Below are 23,057 nucleotides of genomic sequence, written 5' to 3' on the forward strand. Positions count from 1 at the left end.
CGCTCCGAACTTCCACCCACAGAGACTCCGTAGATAATCCCTCCACGGCTTCCACCTGCTCTACAGCTGTGACACTATCACTGATCAGCAGTGCTACTCCCCCCCACCCCTCTTTTGCCTCCCTCTCTGTCCTTTCTGAAACATCTGAAACCCGGCACCTTAAGTATTCCGCCTTGTCCCTGTCCCCAAGTCTCCATAATGGCCACCACATCACACTTCCAAGCATCGATCCACACTCTAAGCTCATCCACTTTATTCACTACACTCCTGGCGTTAAAATAGACACATCTCAAACCTTTGGTCTGAGCTCTCCCCTTCTCCATCACCCGTCTATTCTCCCTCTTACACTGTCTACAATCCTTCTCTATTTGCAGGCTAACCTCCTCACTCTCAGTCCTCTCATCTCGATTCCCTCCCCCCAACATTTCTAGTTTAAAGTCTCCCCAGTGGCCTTAGCCAACCTTCCTGCCAGGATATTGGTCCCCCTGGGATTCAAGTGCCACCCGTCTTTTTTGTACAGGTCACACCTGCCCCGAAAGAGGTCCCAATGATCCAGGAACCTGAATCCCTGGCCCCCGCTCCAGTCCCTCAGCCACGCATTCATCCTCCACCTCACTCCATTCCTGCTCTCACTTTCCCGTGGTACAGGCAGCAATCCTGAGATTACTACCTTTGCGTTCCTCCTTCCCAACTGTCTACCTAACTCCCTATATTCTCTTTTCATGACCCCTTTCCTCTTCCTACCTATGTCAGCGGTACCAATGTGTACCACGACCTCTGGCTCCTCTCTCTCCCACCTCAGGATATCTGGGACACGATCAGAGACATCCCGGATCCCGGCACCAGGCAGGCAGATCACCATCTGAGACTCCCGTCTGCCTCCGCAAAAACGCCTGTCCGATCCCCTTACTGTTGAGTCCCCGATTAATACTGCCTTCCTCCCCCTTTCCTTAGCCCTCTGAGTTACAGGGCCGGACTCTGCTCCAGAGACACGGCCACTGCTGCTTCCCCCAGGTGGGCTGTCCCCCCCAGCAGTACTCAGACAGGAGTACTTATTGTGAAGGGGCACATCCACTGGGGTGCTCTTTATCACCCGAGATTTCCCCTTCCTGGATGTTACCCACTTGTCTGCCTCCCGTGCTTCTCGGCCTTTTGGCTAAGATCAAGTGTAGTTATGCGGATGCTGCACTTGGTTGAGGTCATTAGGTTACATTGAAGCTTCATATGTTTCATATGAAGCAATTTTTAAAAGCGGAATCTCGGCCTTTTGGCTAAGATGCAAATGAGCTCAAGTCTTGGAGGAGGAATTGCTTTCCCTCCTCCAATCAGCTTGGCTCATGTAGATCAGGCCCAGGACAGGGCAAATGGTCGCTTGCCCTGTCTTGCCAGCCTGGATCGGAAATGTCTCAACTTGTTGAGACTCTGAATTGGACTTGATTTGATTGAATTGGAAAAGTATTTTAAAAAAACTTGTCTGCCTCCCGTGGCCCTGGTGTGACCACCTGCTGATAGCTCCTGTCTATCACCTCCTCATTTTCCCTAACCAGACGAAGATCCTCGAGCTGCAGTTCCAGTTCTCTAACATGGTCCCTTAGGAACCGCAGCTCGACAGATATGGATTAAAGAAAGGATATTATTAAACTGGAAAGAGTGCAGAAAAGATTTACTAGGATGCTACCGGGACTTGATGGTTTGAGTTATAAGGAGGGGCTGGATTGACTGGGACATTTTTCTCTGGACCATAGGAAGCTTAGGGGTGATCTTATAGAGGTCTATAAAATAATGAGGAGCATAGCCAACTCGATAGTCAATATCTTTTCCCAAAGATAGGGGAGTCTAAAACTAGAGGGCATAGGTTTAAAGTGAGAGGGGAGAGATACAAAAGGGTCCAGAGAGGCAATTTTTTCACAGAAGGTGGTGAGTGTCTGGAACAAGCTGCCAGAGGCAGTAGTAGAGGCAGGTACAATTTTGTCTTTTAAAAAACGTTTAGACAGTTACATGAGAAAAATGGGTATAGAGGGATATGGGCCCGACATGGGCAACTGGGACTAGCTTAGTGGTTAAAAAAAGAGGTGGCATGGACAAGTTGGACCGAAGGGCCAGTTTCCATGTTGTAAACCTCTATCACTCTAATTAGTGATGAGCAAGAAATACTGGTCTAGCCAACGAGGACCATACTCCATCAAAGAAGAAACAAAAAATAGGTGTCCATCAATACCCATATGCTACAGCTGCAACACATCATCTGTCCTGCCATCTATGTTGTGTTATATTTACGTAGTTAGATTTCAAATTTAATATCACTCAATGATTGAGTGTGGTTAGACACAAGTTTCAAGGAGGTGGTCACACCTCCAGACAGGTAGATGGGTGACCGCCAGGAGAGGTAGGCAGATAATGCAGGAGTCTCCTGTGGCTATCCCCCTCTCAAACAGGTATACCCTTTTGGATACTGTTGGGGGGACCTGTACAAGAAGGACGGGTTACACCTGAACTGGAGGGGCACCAATATCCTGGGTGGGAGTGCTGTTCGGGAGGGTTTAAACTAGTTTGATGGGGGGTGGGCACCGGAACAGCAGGCCAGTTGTTGTAGGGACTGGAGAAGAAAGTGAGACTGAGATAAACATAGCGCAGAGCAAGGGCAGGCAGAGGGAAGCCACGGGGCTCAGCAGGACTGGAGTGCATTTGCTTCAATGCAAGAAGTAATACAGGTAAAACAGATTAACTGAGAGCCTGGATTACTGCATGGAATTATGATGTTATTGCAATTACGGAGGCATAGTTAAAGAAGGGACAGGACTGGCAGCTGAACATTCTGGGATATCGCTGTTTTAGATGGGACAGAAAGGGAAACAAAAGGGGTGAGGGAGCACATCTCATCTGTGTTGAGGGAAGACATATTGGAGGGATCTTGTAGTGAGGCATTAGGGGTGGAGCTCAGGAATAGGAAGGGTGAGATCACAATGTTGGGACTGTATTATAGATCTCCCAACAGTCTGCAGGAGACAGAGGAGCAGTTGTGTATTCAGATACTGAAAAGGTGTGAAAAAAGCAGGGTAGATGTGGTGGGTAATGTGGTGAACCATAGTTGGTTACCACTATGAGTGCTGAGCCATGGATGGTCAGCACTATGGAGTTTGTAGAGATGTTACTGTAATTACTGTTGGGGTTAGGGTTGGGCTGTTCTACTTGTTGATATTGTTCTGTGGTACACTCCAGTTGGCTCCGCCTACCGGGGAAGTATAAAGGTCACTGCACTGCCTGGAGACCCTTTAGTCTGGGATTGTATTGTATATAGTGTGCTCCATTCTTGTCAGTAATAAAAGCCTTCATTTCCCGGGAACAATCTAGTCTCCCGAGTGATTTAATCGCGCATCAGGTAACTTTAACTTCCCCCATATTGACTGGGAATCCCTTAGAGCCAGGGGCTCGGATGGAGAGCAATTAATTAAATGTGTCTGGGAGGACTTTTTGATACAGTATGTTGACAATCAACTAGGGAGGGGGCCATACTAGACTTAGCCTTAGGGAATGAGCTGGGCCAGGTGATCAATGGGGGAGCATTTTGGGCTTAGCAACTATAAGTTATGTGTGGAAGTTATGTGTGGAACCGGAGGAGATTGGTGAAGCATTGAACCAATATTTCTCTTCGGTGTTCACGCAAGGGGACATGAATATAGCTGAGGAGGACACTGGGTTGCAAGGGAGTAGAATAGACAGTATTACAGTTGATAAGGAGGATGTGCAGGATATTCTGGAGGGTCTGAAAATAGATAAATCCCCTGGTCCGGATGGGATTTATCCAAGGATTCTCTGGGAGGCAAGAGAAGTGATTGCAGAGCCTCTGGCTCTGATCTTCAGGTCGTCGTTGGCCTCTGGTATAGTACCAGAAGATTGGAGGTTAGCGAATGTTGTCCCATTGTTTAAGAAGGGGAACAGAGACTTCCCCGGGAATTATAGACCGGTGAGTCTCACTTCTGTTGTCGGCAAGATGTTGGAAAAAATTATAAGGGATAGGATTTATAGTTATTTGGAGAGTAATGAATTGATAGGTGATAGTCAGCATGGTTTTGTGGCAGGTAGGTCGTGCCTTACTAACCTTATTGAGTTTTTTGAGAAAGTGACCAAGGAGGTGGATGGGGGCAAGGCAGTGGACGTGGTATATATGGATTTTAGTAAGGCGTTTGATAAGGTTCACCATGGTAGGCTTCTGCAGAAAATGCAGATGTATGGGATTGGGGGTGATCTAGGAAATTGGATCAGGAATTGGCTAGCGGATAGGAAACAGAGGGTGGTGGTTGATAGTAAATATTCATCATGGAGTGCGGTTACAAGTGGTGTACCTCAGGGATCTGTTTTGGGGCCACTGCTGTTTGTAATATTTATTAATGATCTGGATGAGGGTATAGTTGGGTGGATTAGCAAATTTGCTGATGACACCAAAGTCGGTGGTGTGGTAGACAGTGAGGAAGGGTGTCGTAGTTTGCAGGAAGACTTAGACAGGTTGCAAAGTTGGGCCGAGAGGTGGCGGATGGAGTTTAATGCGGAGAAGTGTGAGGTAATTCACTTTGGTAGGAATAACAGATGTGTTGAGTATAGGGCTAACGGGAGGACTTTGAATAGTGTGGAGGAGCAGAGGGATCTAGGTGTATGTGTGCATAGATCCCTGAAAGTTGGGAATCAAGTAGATAAGGTTGTTAAGAAGGCATATGGTGTCTTGGCGTTTATTGGTAGGGGGATTGAATTTAGGAGTCGTAGCGTTATGTTGCAACTGTACACAACTCTGGTGCGGCCGCACTTGGAGTACTGTGTGCAGTTCTGGTCCCCACATTACAGGAAGGATGTGGAGGCTTTGGAGAGGGTGCAGAGGAGGTTTACCAGGATGTTGCCTGGTATGGAGGGGAGATCCTATGAGGAGAGGCTGAGGGATTTGGGATTGTTTTCGCTGGAAAGGCGGCGGCTAAGAGGGGATCTTATTGAAACATATAAGATGATTAGAGGTTTAGATAGGGTGGATAGTGATAGCCTTTTTCCTCTGATGGAGAAATCCAGCACGAGGGGGCATGGCTTTAAATTGAGGGGGGGTAGTTATAGAACCGATGTCAGGGGTAGGTTCTTTACCCAGAGGGTGGTGAGGGATTGGAATGCCCTGCCAGCATCAGTAGTAAATGCGCCTAGTTTGGGGGCGTTTAAGAGATCCGTAGATAGGTTCATGGATGAAAAGAAATTGGTTTAGGTTGGAGGGTCACAGTTTTTTTTTAACTGGTCGGTGCAACATCGTGGGCCGAAGGGCCTGTTCTGCGCTGTAATGTTCTATGTTCTATGTTCTATAATTCATAAGATTTTGGGTATTCATGGGTAAGGACAAGAGTGGATCTAGGGTGAGGATGCTTAATTGGGAGAGGGCCAAATATATCCAAATTAGACAGGAACTGGGGAATGTGGATTGGGAGCGGCAATTTGAGGGCAAATCCATGTCTGACTTGGGAGGATTTTAAAGGCCAGTTGACCCAATCTACACTTTATTAATTAAATCCATGTTATGAGGTGACACCTGATGAATTCTCTGGGGATTATTATTAAATAGTGATTTCTGGGTGATTACAGACTGGTTCCAAACCAGGATCCATGATTTAATTCAGTAACTGAGTGAAAATGAAAGTAAAAGTTTTCAAGGTGGGGCGAGCTGTTGTGAACATTTTTACTCTTCACAGATCTGTTGGAAAACGGCGGAAAATCTCCGATCAGATCGCGGGAAAGTAAGAGGTGAGTCCCAGGTGTTTTTTTTATTTTGGGGAAAGTTTATTTGCTGTGGGATTGGGTGGTTTTCATTCAGACTGAAAGATCCTGATCAAACACAAGGAATTGAACTGGGAGCCGCTGGAGATTGTCCAGTGAGAAGTTGTAAAGTGTATAAAATGTTTCTAATCCCTTTCAGAGAGTCTGGAAGCGGCTCCTGTCAGTGTCAGGGGGACGGGAGGGAGAGGAGATTTAAAACAAAAATCAGAGTTAAACACAGCGACCAGAAAGAAAGACGGAAATGAAATGGAGGAAGAGTCTTGTGGCGGCCATTACACGAAACGTTACAAATTTATATTTAAAGTGAAATCATTTAACCCTGTAGATAACTGCGGCGCCTCCTTTCTGGAAACAAACATTTAATCCCAGAGTTTCTCTTGTGCTAAAAGCAGCCACGATTACATTCTGTCCCATTCCTTCACCATTGACAGCGGTGACTTCAGCTGCCTGCACCCGAAACTCTGGAGTTCCCTCCCTGAAACTCTCCAATTCTCTCTTCCCCTTCGATATGCTTCTGAAAGCCCCTCACTTTGACTCAGCTTTTGCTCAGTTGTATCTGGTGTCTCTTGAAGCGACTTTTCATCTCAGCTTCTCTTAGATATACTTGTGCTGTTTATTTTTTTAAAAACGTATTTCCCTTTTGTGACAAAATGAATCCAACAATCTGTAAAGTCAGGAATGTGAGAATTCAACCAATCTGCAAAATTGAATGTTTTCTGAATTATTGAATAAGTTCATGTATTTGGCTATGGAATGGATAAATTTGTTTTACATTTTACCAAGTGACACAAAGCCTGTTTAACAATGATGAACTACACATCAAAGATCAGATTTTTAACAGTTAGGGTTTGTGGTGAACCATAGATGGTTACCACAATGGGTACTTGTACATATGTTACTCTTGTTACTGTTGGGGTTAGGGTTGGGGTGTGTAAGGAATAATCATTAAGACAACATATATTGGAAGGAATAATTATTAGGACAAGTAGGGGATAATAATTGACACAGAAGAAATAATCACTACCTAAGAAGTTCTCATATATCATCACATATCTTATTAAGCACTTGTACCCTTTTAAGTGCACGAAACCTTACCAGGCCAGTACACATAGATACTCACATGAATGAACATGAAGGCTAAAAGAAGTCAAGCAAACACACAGAAGCTGACAGTAATTTCCTAAAACCTAAGAAACGCACATCTTTTAAAAAGTCTTGGCACAGTAGGATGCTCCACAATGGTTGAACAAACAACAACCTTGGCTGATTAGATAATAAACTTCAGATAGGAAGGCAAGATGGAACCACAATGATATCATAGCACATTCATTAGTGACCAATCAGAGAAAAGGCAGATAACGTAGGTCTAGTAAACCATGGTGGCTAACGAAAAGTGGCCTTGGGGTCTGTAAGAAAAGCCTTGACTGTAAGATAAGAAAGATGAGGTATGAGGCTAAAATGTGTATAAAAATGCTGTAAGCGCGCTGGTTCTTTGGATTCATCCGGAAATCCCGGCTTTGTTGACTTGTATGAGCTAATAAAGCCTTGCTGCCTGGAAGATCAAGACTCAGACTCTCTATTCAGATTGACGAACTCTTCTTGCCGTCCACGGGGAACCACGGCAGGTGTTCCACCTGTTATTATTGTTTATGTGGTACACTCCGTTCGGCTCCGCCTTCTTACTGGAGTAGAAAGGTCACTGCTACTTCCTAGTAGCCCTTAGTCTGGGATAATATTGTTAAGTAGTGTGCTCCAATCTTGTTGTGAATAAAAGCCTTTATTCTCGGGTACGTCCTAGCCTCCCGTGTGAATCAATCGCGCATCAGGGTTTTTTTTGTTTATATCCAATCAAAGTCTCAATAAGTGAGACATTACAGATCCAAGCTGACAAGACAGGTTGGCCGTTTCCTGTCTTGGGCTTGATCTGCATTATCCAAGCTGATAGGAGCAGGCATTGCACCTCCAAGGCATGATCTCATTTGAATCTTAGCCAAAAGGTCTAGATGCTGCTTTAAAAAATTGCTTCAAATAAAGCCTCAGTGTAACCTTATGACTTCAACCAAGTGCAGGATGCCAAAACTACACTTGATTTTAGCCAAAAGGCCAAGAAGCGATTGAATTTTACGGCACTAAAAGAGGCCCTTCAGCTCATTAGGTCTGTACCAACCATCAAGCACCTATCCTAATCCCAGTGTTTTCCAGCAGTTGGTCCATAGCCTTGTGTGTTGTGGTGTTTCAAGCATTCATCTAAAGCTAGAGCTATGTTGATTTTCTCTGTTTCTACATTTCAGAGATGGTTATTCTGCTAAGATCTCTCAAAGATGGAAGGAATTGACCTCATTGTGCTTTTACTGTTTGTTGTGCCACTGTCCATAAATGGTAAGGAATATTAACATTTATTTAAGTAATGATACAGTTCCACCTTCACAGCAAAATTGTATGTCTAATTAAGTTCTCTGCTGTTACAGAATTTAGTTGTTTGGTCAGTAGGCTTACTTTGGAAAAGCAGATAAGTCTCAGACTGCACATTGAAAAGGCAGTTCAGCAACAAGCTGCAACTTAAAATTCTTGTGCTTTAAATGTGTTATAATCACCCCTCACTAACACCACCCATTTTACTTCTGTCACATCGCCTGACCTCCCCCGTCTCTGCAGTTGTTTCTGTACAGAATCTAAACCACCATTTGTCAAACAATGAAACTTAGTTGTTGCTCCGACATTCCTCATTTCAACTCCGTGCCTATCGTTTTCTGGCAGACTGAGGAGTGGGGTGCTTTGACTCAAAGCTAACACTGGAATCAGACTTTCAAAAGGAGAGTCAGAAGAAAAAGCCAGACAGACAGCAAGGCCTGCTCTATAAGGGATGTTTCTGATTTATGTTAACACGGTGCAGTCATTTATGTATTCAGTGATCATACAGACATAAGTTGCATCAAAGCAACTTAAGTGATTACTATTCTATTAGTTATTATTCTATATGTTTGCCTTACTCTGAGACAAAAGCAGATAAAATCACTCAACTCGTGTTGGCTTGGTTTGATGTGGTAAGAAGTTTAACAACACCAGGTTAAAGTCCAACAGGTTTATTTGGTAGCAAAAGCCACACAAGCTTTCGGAGCTCTAAGCCCCTTCTTCAGGTGAGTGGGAATTCTGTTCACAAACAGAGCTTATAAAGACACAGACTCAATTTACATGAATAATGGTTGGAATGCGAATACTTACAACTAATCAAGTCTTTAAGAAACAAAACAATGTGAGTGGAGAGAGCATCAAGACAGGCTAAAAAGATGTGTATTGTCTCCAGACAAGACAGCCAGTGAAACTCTGCAGGTCCACGCAACTGTGGGAGTTACAAATAGTGTGACATGAACCCAATATCCCGGTTGAGGCCGTCCTCGTGTGTGGGGAACTTGGCTATCAGTTTCTGCTCAGCGACTCTGCGCTGTCATGTGTCGCAAAGGCCGCCTTGGAGAACGCTTACCCGAATATCAGAGGCCGAATGCCCGTGACCACTGAAGTGCTCCCCAACAGGAAGAGAACAATCTTGCCTGGTGATTGTCGAGCGGTGTTCATTCATCCGTTGTCGCAGCGTCTGCATAGTTTCCCCAATGTACCATGCCTCGGGACATCCTTTCTTGCAGCGTATCAGGTAGACAACGTTGGCCGAATTGCAAGAGTATGTACCGTGTACCTGGTGGATGGTGTTCTCACGTGAGATGATGGCATCTGTGTCGATGATCCGGCACGTCTTGCAGAGGTTGCTGTGGCAGGGTTGTGTGGTGTCATGGTCACTGTTCTCCTGAAGGCTGGGTAGTTTGCTGTGGACAATGGTCTGTTTGAGGTTGTGCGGTTGTTTGAAGGCAAGAAGTGGGGGTGTGGGGATGGCCTTGATGAGATGTTCGTCTTCATCAATGACATGTTGAAGGCTCCGGAGGAGATGCCGTAGCTTCTCCGCTCCGGGGAAGTACTGGACAACGAAGGGTACTCTGTCCACTGTGTCCCGTGTTTGTCTTCTGAGGAGGTCGGTGCGGTTTTTCGCTGTGGCGCGTTGGAACTGTTGATCAATGAGTCGAGCGCCATATCCTGTTCTTATGAGGGCATCTTTCAGCGTCTGGAGGTGTCTGTTGCGATCCTCCTCATCCGAGCAGATCCTGTGTATACGGAGGGCTTGTCCATAGGGGATGGCTTCTTTAACGTGTTTAGGGTGGAAGCTGGAGAAGTGGAGCATCGTGAGGTTATCCGTGGGCTTGCGGTACAGTGAGGTGCTGAGGTGACCGTCCTTAATGGAGATGCGTGTGTCCAAGAATGCAACCGATTCCGGAGAGTAGTCTATGGTGAGCCTGATGGTGGGATGGAACTTGTTGATGTCATCATAGAGTTGTTTCAGTGATTGTTCACCATGAGTCCAAAGGAAGAAAATGTCATCGATGTATCTAGTGTATAGCATCGGTTGAAGGTCCCGTGCGGTGAAGAAGTCTTGTTCGAACCTGTGCATGAAGATGTTGGCATATTGAGGTGCGGATTTGGTCCCCATGGCTGTTCCGTGTGTCTGGATGAAGAACTGGTTGTTGAAGGTGAAGATATTGTGGTCCAGGATGAAGCGGATGAGATGTAAAATTGCATCTGGAAACTGGCAGTTGTTGGTGAACTGTTGGGAGAACAGTGACCATGACACCACACAACCCTGCCACAGCAACCTCTGCAAGACATGCCGGATCATCGACACAGATGCCATCATCTCACGTGAGAACACCATCCACCAGGTACACGGTACATACTCTTGCAATTCGGCCAATGTTGTCTACCTGATACGCTGCAAGAAAGGATGTCCCGAGGCATGGTACATTGGGGAAACTATGCAGACGCTGCGACAACGGATGAATGAACACCGCTCGACAATCACCAGGCAAGACTGTTCTCTTCCTGTTGGGGAGCACTTCAGTGGTCACGGGCATTCGGCCTCTGATATTCGGGTAAGCGTTCTCCAAGGCGGCCTTCGCGACACATGACAGCGCAGAGTCACTGAGCAGAAACTGATAGCCAAGTTCCGCACACACGAGGATGGCCTCAACCGGGATATTGGGTTCATGTCACACTATTTGTAACTCCCACAGTTGCGTGGACCTGCAGAGTTTCACTGGCTGTCTTGTCTGGAGAGAATACACATCTTTTTAGCCTGTCTTGATGCTCTCTCCACTCACATTGTTTTGTTTCTTAAAGACTTGATTAGTTGTAAGTATTCGCATTCCAACCATTATTCATGTAAATTGAGTCTGTGTCTTTATAAGCTCTGTTTGTGAACAGAATTCCCACTCACCTGAAGAAGGGGCTTAGAGCTCCGAAAGCTTGTGTGGCTTTTGCTACCAAATAAACCTGTTGGACTTTAACCTGGTGTTGTTAAACTTCTTACTGTGTTTACCCCAGTCCAACGCCGGCATCTCCACATCTTGGTTTGATGTCACAGAGATGTAGACCCTAGTGCATGGAGTTGCAATGTCATCTAAAATGAATAGGAATTTGCCGTACATGTTCACACATACATACCCTTCAGCATGGAAACATAGAAGATAGGAGCACGAGAAGGCCAGTTGAGCCTGCTCCAGCACTCATCACGATCATGGCTGATCGTCCAACTCAATTGCCTAATCCTGCTTTCTTCACATAACCTTTGATTCCATTTGCCCCAAGTGCTATATCCAGCTGCTTCTTGAATACATTCAATGTTTTTGTACCAACTACTTCTTATGGTATTGAATTCCACTGGTTCACCACTCTTTGGGTGAAGAAATGTCTCCTCATCTCAGTCCTAAATGGTCTACTCCAAATCCTCAGATTGTGACCCCTGGTTTTGGACTCCCCTACTGTCGGGAACATCCTTCCTGCATCTACCTTGTCTAGTCCTGTTAGAATTTTATAAGTCTCTATGAGATCCCCTCTCATTCGTCTGAACTCCAGCGAAAACAATCCTAACCTAGTCAATCTCTCCTCATACATCAGACCTGCCATTCCCAGAATCAGCCTGGTAAACCTTCGCCGCACTCCCTCGAGAGCAAGAACATCTTTCCTCCGAAAAAGAGACCAAAACAGCACACAATGTTCTAGGATTACTGTGTCACTCTTTATCCTATGTGGCACAGCATATTTTCCTTTAAGATGATTCTAAATAGTTTGAAGTCTATCAAATGGAGATGCTTGTACCAGGTATGGTAACGATTGACACAGTATAGAACCCAGTAATTGTGCTGAATGATAGGTGTGTGGGGAAGGAAAATTCCTATTCACTGGGTAAGGTTTATTAAGGACAGATTATATTCAGCAAGGCTGACTGACTTACTGTTTCACTGCAATTATATACAGAGGACATATTGAGCTAAATGAATGACTACAACTCAAATATAATTTGATTTAATTGAACCTGATGATAGAATTGATGTTTTGTGGGATAAAACGGTTACCATGTTTAGCATAATTAATGTGTTCCTGAAAAACAACATGTTAAATGAAAACCTGCTCATCAAAAATCATTTTCCCCACAAGAATACAGGTATTAAAGGGTGGGTTATATTCCTGACCTGAAAATTTTAAAGTAAGCACCGAGCTGGGTGACTCTGGGGGCTGAGGGGGGCTGACTCTGGGGGCGGATAAGAACCCTGCTGATGTTAAAAGCAAGGGTCTCCCAAAACCCAGAAGGGTAACTTGGAACGCCAGTTCTTATTGGTGTATATTTTCAATTTGTATACTGAGAGAAAAGATATGCAAAACCAGTGAGGAATAGTCTAATTGTTTTGTGATCAATTAAAAATAATATTCATTAACTGAACAGAAAACCACACTTAACTACACAAATGGCTATACACACAGTATTACATGAAGTTACACCTTGGTTCCCAATTACCTATGTTTCCTCAATTCTGAGGTGCTCCTTTGTTCCCAAGAAACATCCAATATTAAAAACTCAATGAGCCAAGTCCAGCAGATAATTACCATGCACAGGTTATTTCTTCACGTTTGGGAAAACCATCTTCAGTTTCAACGGGGCAAAATCTTCTCAGATCTAATTTGCGATCTTAACTGGCTGCCATTTTTGCAAAACTGTTTTTCAGGAGACTTACTGCAGTTGGGTATGGCTGTGATTGTAGCTGCAACTTTGTGCCTTTCTCCAGTTCTTGTGTTATGGATATATAATTCTTTCCCTTTGATGTTGCCCACCCTAGTTTTCAGCAGATACATGTCAATTTTCTTATCTTTCCACTTTGAAGTTCTCTCTTCTATACTCCATTGTTTTCCTTGAGTCACATAGGTAAACACTCACTTCTCTCACTGGTATGCTACTTCACATATTAAAATCCCTTCAGACAGCTGTCCTATACAATTTCCTTTTTTTTATTTTATCCCAATTTCATTTTTTAAATCTTAACTTCCCCCAAGTTTTAAATGAAATGTCATAATTTGAAAGACAATTTCACAGCATTGTGTGCATTTGACAAGAGTGGCTGGGAACAACTGTTCTCCCAGAAATCTTTTAAGGGCTGCAGCCATTTGAAGTAAGAGTGAATCTTTCCCCCCCCGGAATTGAACCCATTAGTACCAGAAGACTATCAACATGGGAAATATGGGCACAGTCCAGTCATTTAAATGCCAGTACAGATTCCAGAATTTCAGGTGTAAATCTCTAGTTTTCTTTTACAACTAAACTCTTCCATGGACTGCTGCTCTGATTTTCAAAACCGATCAAAGATTGCCCAGGCTTCATACGCTTCCAATAATTTGCCCTTTTTGTAAATCTAATCCAAACATTGTAACAGAAGATCCGATCCCTCTTCTTGATCCAGATCATCCTCTGAAAATACCTTACTCCATATTCTACTTTTGGTTGGGAATGATAATACTATTGCCATACCTTGCTTCTTTCAGGGTTTGGAAATAACCCAGGGCCACATTTCAACTTCAGCTTTCCATCACTGATATGGTTCAGAGTCAGAAAAACTTGATGGATAGTCAAAACTTGCAATTTTGCACCATTCTGTAACTTAAATTGTCAGCAATAGTACACTTGTTTTCATCAGAGGATGGAGACAAAAGGCTTCACATACAGCAGTCAGTCACCAAGCTTAAGGCTCATCCTCTGTGACCATTGCTACTCACAATAATTGGTTGTGGTGTAAGAATCGCTCCAGACTGGTCTATGGGTTCAAGCTATTTTATTGTAAACCTCTTTCTCAGAGCTGCTGGCCTGCAAGGAGCTCAACCCACAAAGCGGCGAGTACAGGATTGAACCCCAACCTTGGCATTATTAGCACCACACTCTATCCACCTGATTCAACCAGTCAGCTTCAGTGTTGAAGCTGTTTCTATTTATAATACAATCAGTGTTTCTTTATTTCCAAGATAATACAATCAGTGTCACAGCTTGTACTGGCAATTCTCTTAACAAGGTAATTACCAAACTCTGATTAGTAGTGTATTGACATTTTCTTCCAATTGCTAGATAGAAAATTGATTTAATTTTCTGTTCATATTAAGCAGCTTTATTTATCGTTGTTTGAGAAGGGATGGGAATGGCAATTTTTAAAAGTTTAATATTTAAGATATTGGAAGTTGAAGTAAATTAATTGGACCATAATTCCACAGGTAAATTCACAGTTAATGGGCCAAGTCATCCTGTTGTAGCCATTGTGGGCAAAGATGTTCTATTGGAATGTTTGCTTAAGCCAGAAATATCCGTCATCGGCAACATGGTGGTGCGATGGTTTAAATCAGGCATTGGTTCAGCAGTACACGTGTACAGAAATGGCGAAGATGACACTTCTGCTCAGGATCATGGTTACAGAGGAAGGACTGAACTGTTTAAAGATGAATTGACCAAAGGAAACATTTCTCTTCGAATAAAGAACACAAGGGTGCATGATGAAGGGAAATACATATGTTCAGTTGATGGTGAAACAGATTTTGAAGAAACTACAGTTGAGCTGAAAGTTGGAGGTAAGTGAACACACCTACTTACAAACTAATACCATTGGGAAAATAACATGGCTTATTAAACTGTTTTGGGTCAACATTCAAGTGCTTTGTTTCGAAACAAAAATACTCTTGTTGAATCACTCTGGGCTGAACGTATTTTCTTAATGAAATGTACCAGTGCACAAATATTTAGAAGAGGAAAGGAAGATTTTTGTTTCAACATCCCTTCCTCTTCTAATATTTGTGCACTGTACATTTCATTAAGAAAATATGTTCAGTCCAGATTGATTCAAAAGGACACAGGCTAAGGAATGTTGTAATGAAGCATCTTCAGATCACCCAGGGAAATGAGGAAACAAACCTTGTGTTTAACTAATTCAAGTCAAATCAGTCTACAGACTGAGTCATCAAAATGCCCCTTTTGTCAAATTAGAGCTGTTTGACCCTAATTCTAAGGATTGGATTCAATATGTTAAGCGTTTACAATACTTTTTTTCGGGCAAACAAAATGAAGGGTGGAGAAGAGAAAGGTCATACTGTTTACAGTCTGCCGACCCCAAACCTGTAATTTAATCAGGAGCTTGGTTGGAAAGGCACCTGATCAGGCAACTGAATGAGTGGTGGTTTGACATGAGAATGATTATTGCTGGGCTAAATATCCACAGCATCAGGCAATGCCACTGCACCTTTCAGATCCCTGCAGTCCTGAAGGAAGTGTTTAATGTTTCCCACACAGCTCAAAGAGATAAAATCAACTGGATCCTGCAATTAGTGTACTGTACCCACCTGATCACACATTTTTGTGTGGTTTCTTACTGCTTCGCTCCATTTTTAGAGATATCGGTCTTTCAGAAGGTATTGAAAAGTCATGTGTTATTTTGACTTCCCAGTGAAATGATACTTCACTCATTGAACCTGCATGCCCTGTATATTGGTATCGAGGCAGTGTACTTCTTTATTAGGTGTTCACCCATTTCACTATCATTGATGGTAGAAAATGTGTGCTCCTTTATATCATAAAAATTAGATTCAGCTCATGTGAATCTAATGGTTTTGACTGCACAAATCCTGGTCTTGATGAGCATGTATCATTATTGGAAAGATTGTGGGACCTGTGGATCAATCACCATCTTGACTCATGCTCTTTCATGTAACTGGAGGCTGGACAAGTTGGAGCAATGAGTTTAGAATCAGTTGTTTTTACATTTTGAGTGTTTTCTTCCTGCATTCTACTTTCTGGGTGTACACTGTTGGGTCACAAAAATGGTCTCTGTAGTAATTCAGCCAGACGCCAGTTTCCCGTCACCACAGACCCTTTATTGTGTACCAAAGAGAAGGGCCACAGCTAGATTGTCTATACATCGGGACCTACAATGCCACTCTGAGCTGAGCAGCAGGTTTGTAAGCCTCTGCTGTCTGTGTCTCATTGGGGAATCTCCGCTAGTTCGGTAAGGAAGCTCGCACGCCACAAAGCCCACAAGGAAATCTATTGATGATCCTTCACGGCCATTACAGCAGTCTGATTATATCACTCAATAATGATAAAATAATATTTTCCATCGTTCGAGATTGTTAACAAATGTTATTTTTAAATATAAAAATTAATCGTTGTAGGTTTGGGACATGAGCACTGGATCCAGATAGAGGGATATCATAAAAATGGAATTCAGCTCGTGTGTGAATCTAATGGATGGTTCCCTAAGCCGGAGCTAATGTGGACTGGTGGAGATGGACAGAAACTCACAGCACAACCTCAACTAAGGTTCCAAGAGGACTCGGAAGGTCTTGTAACTGTCCAGAGCAATGTTGCTGTAACAAAAGATTCATCAACCAGATTCAGGTGCCTCATACAGAACAATCTGTTGAGAAAAGAACAAGAAGCAACTATCCAGATATCAGGTCTGTAAATTATAAAATACAGTCAATTAAAGGGAATAGTGATTGATTTACAAAAATGCCATAAATCAAACTGGGATTAAGATATTCTCCCGTTAAAGTTAATTTGAGAGCGTTAACCTTGATGATTAATTTCAGTATTTTTGTGTAAATGGGGTGATCCTTAAAAACCTGGATATTAGTTAAAAATGTGACTTCTTGACATAAACTATTCCAATTCTCAAGACTAGAATAATTTCCATAAAGAGGGTAGTGGACAGTTGTATTGAGAACCCCACGGATGTTAAAAGCGAGGGTATCACAAAACCCAGAAGGGTAACTTGGAACACCCGTTCTTAGTGGTGTATATTTTCAATTTGGTATAATGTGAGAAAGCCAGGGAAGAATAGTCTATTTGTTGAGTGATCAATTAAAAATTAAATTTATTAACTTAAAAGAAAAACACACAAGGAATATAACGCACTACAACAGTACACTCAAGTATACTGATGGCTACATACACACAGTATTACATGAAGTTACCCCTTTGTTCCCAACTATTTACACTTTCTGAACTCTGAGACACCGTTTTTTTCCCCGAAAACTTCCAATATGATATAACTCTGAGATAAATCCAACAGATAATTACCACCCACAAGTTTGTCCACGTTTGTGAAAACCGTCTTCAGTCTCAGCAAAGTCTCTTCTCAGTCTCTTCTGTTTGAGTTTTGGGATTTTAACCAGCAATAACGTTTTGTGGGGGGGCTGTTTTCTGCAGCTGGGTCTGGCTGTGATGGTAGTTGCTTCTACTGTGTTTCTTTCTTCAGTTATTGTGCTATGGACATATCATTCTTTCTCTTTGATGGTACCCATCCAGTGGACCTGGATTTTAGCATATAATGAAAATTCCCTTATCTCTCCACTTGGAAGTTACCTCTTCTATACCCCACAATTGAAGTAATGTTGTTTACTTTCTTGTGAATTTTTCTTGAGTAACTCTATCTTCTGGGGATTATAATTTTAATCAGCTGCTATATTTGGGTATTATGAGACCATAAGTCATTAGCAGCAGAAGTAGGCCATTTGGCCCATCGAGTCTGCTCTGCCATTCAAGGAGATCATGACTGATCTGATGTGATAATCCTCAACTCCACTTTATCACGTTATCTCCATAATCCTTGACTCCCTTACTGATTAAAAATTTGTCCATCTCAGCCTTGAACATACTGAATGACCCAGCCTCTGCAGCCCTCCACGGATTCACTACCCTCTGAGAGAAGAAATTCCTCTGAATCTCTATCTTAAATGGGTGACCCCTTACTCTGAGATTATGCTCTTTGGTCCTGACTCTCCCACAAGGGGAAACAGCTGTCTACCCTGACAAGCCCCCTGAGAATTCTATGCATCTCAAGAAGGTCACCTGATTTTGGTTCTTCAGTCCAGCAACAGATTAAATATTCATCATGTTCCCTTATTCTTCTCAAAGGGGATGTTTAAATGCACTTAGGGAAGAACAGTATGGAGATAATGCAAAGGGAGATTGAAGAATTGTCCAATTTAAAACAAAAACTACTCCCGATGCTATTTTCTCAGCCAGTTGAGGAGCAGCTGGTTAGACACATCAACATATTGCACAACACATGGTGTAAGAGGAAAGCTTTCAGATATTTAGCACATTAGAATGAATTCAAAAACTCTGGTGGAAGCTGCACTGATATTCTGAGTTCACCTAAATCTAGCATAACACAGTGCTCAAAGGTTTAAGTTAAATAAAGGAGAGAGAGGGAAACCTTAGGGTACATTGTCTAAGATTATCAATACAATGAACTGTTAGGAATTTGGAAGTTAACAAGGTTAATAGTTTAATCCCCAGATCTCAGTAACATTCTAGCATTCCTTCCTGGAATGAGCAGGAACCGGCTGTTGGCCTGTGGAAAATGATGTGGAGATGCCGGCGTTGGACTGGGGTGAACACAGTAAGAAGTCTCACAACACCAGGTTAAAGTCCAACAGGTTTATTTGGTAGCAAATACCATAAGCTTTCGGAGCACTGCTCCTTCATCAGATGGAGTGGAAATCTGCTCTCAAACAGTGCAAACAGTGATTCTGTCTGTTTGCGCTGTTTGAGAGCAGATTTCCACTCCATCTGACGAAGGAGCAGTGCTCCGAAAGCTTATGGTATCTGCTACCAAATAAACCTGTTGGACTTTAACCTGGTGTTGTGAGACTTCTTACTGTGGAAAATGGCCAGTCAATTGCTGCCTACCAACTTGTAGGTACATCTGGGGAATGGGTGGCACGTGGGGTATTCAGGGTAAGGGAGGCCAAAACTTTCCTTATGGGGCCTGAAGAGCACTGCAGCTTCTCCTGGACCAGGTTAAATTCCAACAGGTTTATTTGGTAGCACAAGCTTTCGGAGTGTCGCTCCTTCTTCAGGTGAGTGAGGAGTTGTGTTCACAAACAGGGCAAATATAGACACAAACTCAATTTACAAGATAATGGTTGGAATGCGAGTCTTTACAGGTAATCAAGTCTTAAAGGTACAGACAATATGAGTGGAGAGAGGGTTAAGCACAGGTTAAAGAGATGCGTATTGTCTCCAGACAGGACAGTTAGTGAGATTTTGCAAGCCCAGGCAAGTCGTGGGGGTTACAGATAGTGTGACATGAACCCAAGATCCTGGTTGAGGCCGTCGTCGTGTGCGGAACTTGGTTATCAGTCTCTGCTCAGCGACTCTGCGCTGTCGTGTGTCGTGAAGGTCGCCTTGGAGAATGCTTACCCAAAGATTAGAGACCGAATGCCCGTGACTGCTGAAGTGTTCCCCAACAGGAAGAGAACACTCTTGCCTGGTGATTGTCGAGCGGTGTTCATTCGTCCGCTGTCGTAGTGTCTGCATGGTCTCCCCAATGTACCATGCCTCGGGACATCCCTTCCTCCAGTGTTGGCCGAGTCGCAAGGGTATGTACCTTGTACCTGATGAATGATGTTTTCACGTGAGATGATGGCATCCGTGTGGATGATCCGGCACGTCTTGCAGAGGTTGCTGTGGCAGGGTTGTGTGGTGTCGTGGTCACTGTTCTCCTGAAGGCTGGGTAGTTTTCTGCGGTCAATGGTCTGTTTGAGGTTGTGCGGTTGTTTGAGGGCAAGAAGTGGGGATGTGGGAATGGCCTTGGTGAGATGTTCGTCTTCATCGATGACATGTTGAGGGCTCTGCAAACGTGCCGGATCATCGACACGGATGCCATCATCTCACGTGAGAACACCATCCACCAGGTACACGTTACATACTCTTGCGACTCGGCCAACGTTGTCTACTTGATACGCTGCAGGAAAGGATGTCCCGAGGCATGGTACATTGGGGAGACCATGCAGACGCTACGACAACGGATGAATGAACACCGCTCGACAATCACCAGGCAGGAGTGTTCTCTTCCTGTTGGGGAACACTCACCTGAAGAAGGAGCGACACTCCAAAAGCTTGTGCTACCAAATAAACCTGTTGGACTTTAACCTGGTGTTGTAAGACTTCTTACTGTGCTTACCCCAGTCCAACACTGGCTTCTCCTGGCCTCAGAAAGATAAGTAAATACGTTACCTATCAGAATCTCTTCACATCCCTGTCCTTGATATTCTGACTTAATCCAGTTTGACTTTGTGAGTTAAAATTACAGTGTGGGTTCAATAACACTATTCACTTATTTAAATAAGTCAATTTTGGGAGTGTGGATTATCTGTGCATTGAGAAGCCTGTGCAGAAGCCAGATCAGTGGAATGTCCACTCGACTGATAGAAACTATAGCATAACTCAAACGTTTAACTTTGCTAAAATTAGGCACTCTATTACAATGATTGCTTTGAAATATGTTGAATGTAATATTATCTAATTCATTGATATTTGCTTTGCAGATGCATTCTTCCCAACTGTCTCAGGCTGGCTGGTGTTTTTATCTGTGATCCTCTGTCTTCTAATAATAAGTTTTACTGCTGGAATCGTTTGGATTGTGAAAAAATACAGATATATCAAAGGTACGATCTCAGTCTCAGTGACAATGCTGAATACAGATCGGAATTTAACATTTGTAAACAGAACCAGTTTTTAATGTTAAATTCAGAAGACCAGTTTGTGTTCCTTCATATCTTTTAATAATTCAACCATTATAGTTTTGGTCTTGAGTGGAGGGGAAAGGGGCTACTTTAAGCCAATGACATACACAAGTGATCACGCTATTTTAATGCTTTTCTTAAACACAGTAAGAAGTTTAACAACACCAGGTTAAAGTCCAACAGGTTTATTTGGTAGCAAAAGCCACGCTTTTGCTACCAAATAAACCTGTTGGACTTTAACCTGGTGTTGTTAAACTTCTTACTGTGTTTACCCCAGTCCAACGCCGGCATCTCCACATCATGACTACCTTTCTTAAACACCACATGTGCTGTAGCACAGTCTATTATTTAAACACTTAAGGTATTGAAGTGGACGAATGGTATTCTGGAGAAAATATTAATATAGGTTTTCCTCAAATAAATATTATTTATTCATGTTACTAAGCAAAAGCTTATCTGATTAACTAACCATTGTTTGATATTAACGGCGACCTATATTTATCGTATCTTTCAGATCTTGAACATGACAAATCTATCAAACAATTCGGTAAGGTTTTAACATTGAAATATCTGCAATACAGCAAAAGATGTTGGGCTTGGGAATTTAGATGTAAAGAGGACACAGCTATACTATTAAATGATGGCTATTAAACTGACTCTGTAAATATTAGTTTGTACATAATTCATCAAATGATCAGTACCTTTGCATAACTTTCCAGTGTTTGATATAAATATATAACTACAAAAAAGCTTACAAATAAGTTTTAAACATAGAATAATAACTTCTATTAGCTAACATGTTTCAAAAAATATCTCTCATATTTGAATATTAGCACACACGGTTACAATTATGTACCTTGTTTCCACTTTCTACTGCTGTACCAGTGGCACAGTTCTAGTTCCCATGTAGCTAATACTTTTAACCATTTTACAGTATTTATTGTTGCGAAAAGCATGGATGTTAGGGAACTTGGGGAAATAAATAGTGATGACTTGAGGAGTGTACATATTACAGAGGAGGAGGTGCTGGAAGTCTTAAAGTGTATCAAGGTAGATAAATCCCCAAGACCTGATGAAGTGTATCCCAGGACACTGTGGGAGGCTAGGAAGGAAACTGTGGGTCCCCTAGCAGAGATAATTGAATCATCGATAGCCACAGGTGAGGTGCCTGAAGATTGGAGAGTGGCAAATGTTGTGCCTTTGTTTAAAAAGGGCTGCAGGGAAAAGCCTGGGAACAACAGGCCGGTGAGCCTCACATCTGTGGTGGGTAAGTTGTTGGAAGGTCTTTTGAGAGACAGGATCTACAGACATTTAGAGATGCGAGGACTGATTAGGGACAGTCAGCATGGCTTTGTGAGTGGAAAATCATGTCTCACAAATTTGATTGAGTTTTTTGAAAGGGTAACCAAGAAGGTAGATAAGGGCAGTGTAGTTGATGTTGTCTACATGGACTTTAGCAAGGCCTTTGACAAGGTACCGCATGATAGGTTGTTGCATAAAGTTAAATCTCATGAGATCCAGCGTGAGGTATCTAAATGGATACAAAATTGGCTTCGTGACAGAAGCCAGAGGGTGGTTGTAGAGGGTTGTTTTTCAAACTGGAGGCCTGTGACCAGTGTGTGCCTCAGGGATCAGTGCTGAGTCCACTGTTATGTGTCATTTTATATCAATGATTTGGATGAGAATATAGGAGGCATAGTTAGTAAGTTTGTCGATGACACCAAGATTCGTGGCACAGTGGACAGTGAAGAAAGTTATCTCGGATTGCAACGGGATCTTGATCAATTGGGCCAGTGGGCTGACGAATGGCAGATGGAGTTTAATTTAGATAAATGCGTGGTGATGCATTTTGGTAGATTGAACCAGGGCAGGACTTACTCAGTTAATGTTAGGGCGTTGGGGAGATCTAGGGGTACAGGTTCATAGCTCCTTGAAAGTGGAGTCACCGGTGGAGAGAGTGGTGAAGAAGGCATTCGGCATGCTTGGTTTCATTGGTCAGAACATTGACTACAGGAGTTGGGACGTCTTGTTGAAGTTGTGCAAGACATTGGTAAGACCACCCTTGGAATACTGTGTACAGTTCTGGTGACATTATTATAGAAAGGATATTATTAAACTAGAAAGAGTGCAGAAAAGATTTACTAGAATGCTACCGGGACTTGATGGTTTGAGTTATAAAGAGAGGCTGGATAGACTGGGACTTTTTTCTCTGGAGCGTAGGAGGCTGAGGGGTGATCTTATAGAGGTCCATAAAATAATGAGGGGCATAGATCAGCTAGATAGTCAATATCTTTTCCCAAAGGTAGGGGAGTCTAAAA

At 43.0% G+C, this 23,057-nt stretch overlaps 1 protein-coding gene and 1 pseudogene across 2 annotated transcripts in view; both read left to right on the forward strand.

Annotated features, from left to right (window-relative positions):
• Positions 1-1,136: 1,136 nt before the first annotated feature.
• LOC144498100 (U2 spliceosomal RNA) lies at positions 1,137-1,338 on the forward strand (annotated as a pseudogene).
• Positions 1,339-5,445: 4,107 nt separating this feature from the next.
• Positions 5,446-23,057, forward strand: part of LOC144496749 (butyrophilin subfamily 1 member A1-like) — a 235,194-nt gene continuing 217,582 nt past the window's right edge. The window contains exons 1-6 of one of the 2 annotated variants that reach the window (XM_078217266.1): positions 5,446-5,766; positions 8,091-8,178; positions 14,431-14,781; positions 16,375-16,659; positions 20,542-20,661; positions 21,254-21,286. In XM_078217266.1, the coding sequence (XP_078073392.1) occupies positions 8,121-8,178; positions 14,431-14,781; positions 16,375-16,659; positions 20,542-20,661; positions 21,254-21,286 (847 nt within the window). In that variant the 5' untranslated portion in view covers positions 5,446-5,766; positions 8,091-8,120. The remainder of the gene's footprint in view (positions 5,767-8,090; positions 8,179-14,430; positions 14,782-16,374; positions 16,660-20,541; positions 20,662-21,253; positions 21,287-23,057) is intronic. The other variant, XR_013498421.1, reaches the window with a different exon arrangement.

The sequence above is a fragment of the Mustelus asterias genome, chromosome 8 (assembly GCF_964213995.1).
Source record: "Mustelus asterias chromosome 8, sMusAst1.hap1.1, whole genome shotgun sequence".
NCBI classification, from domain to species: domain Eukaryota; kingdom Metazoa; phylum Chordata; class Chondrichthyes; order Carcharhiniformes; family Triakidae; genus Mustelus; species Mustelus asterias.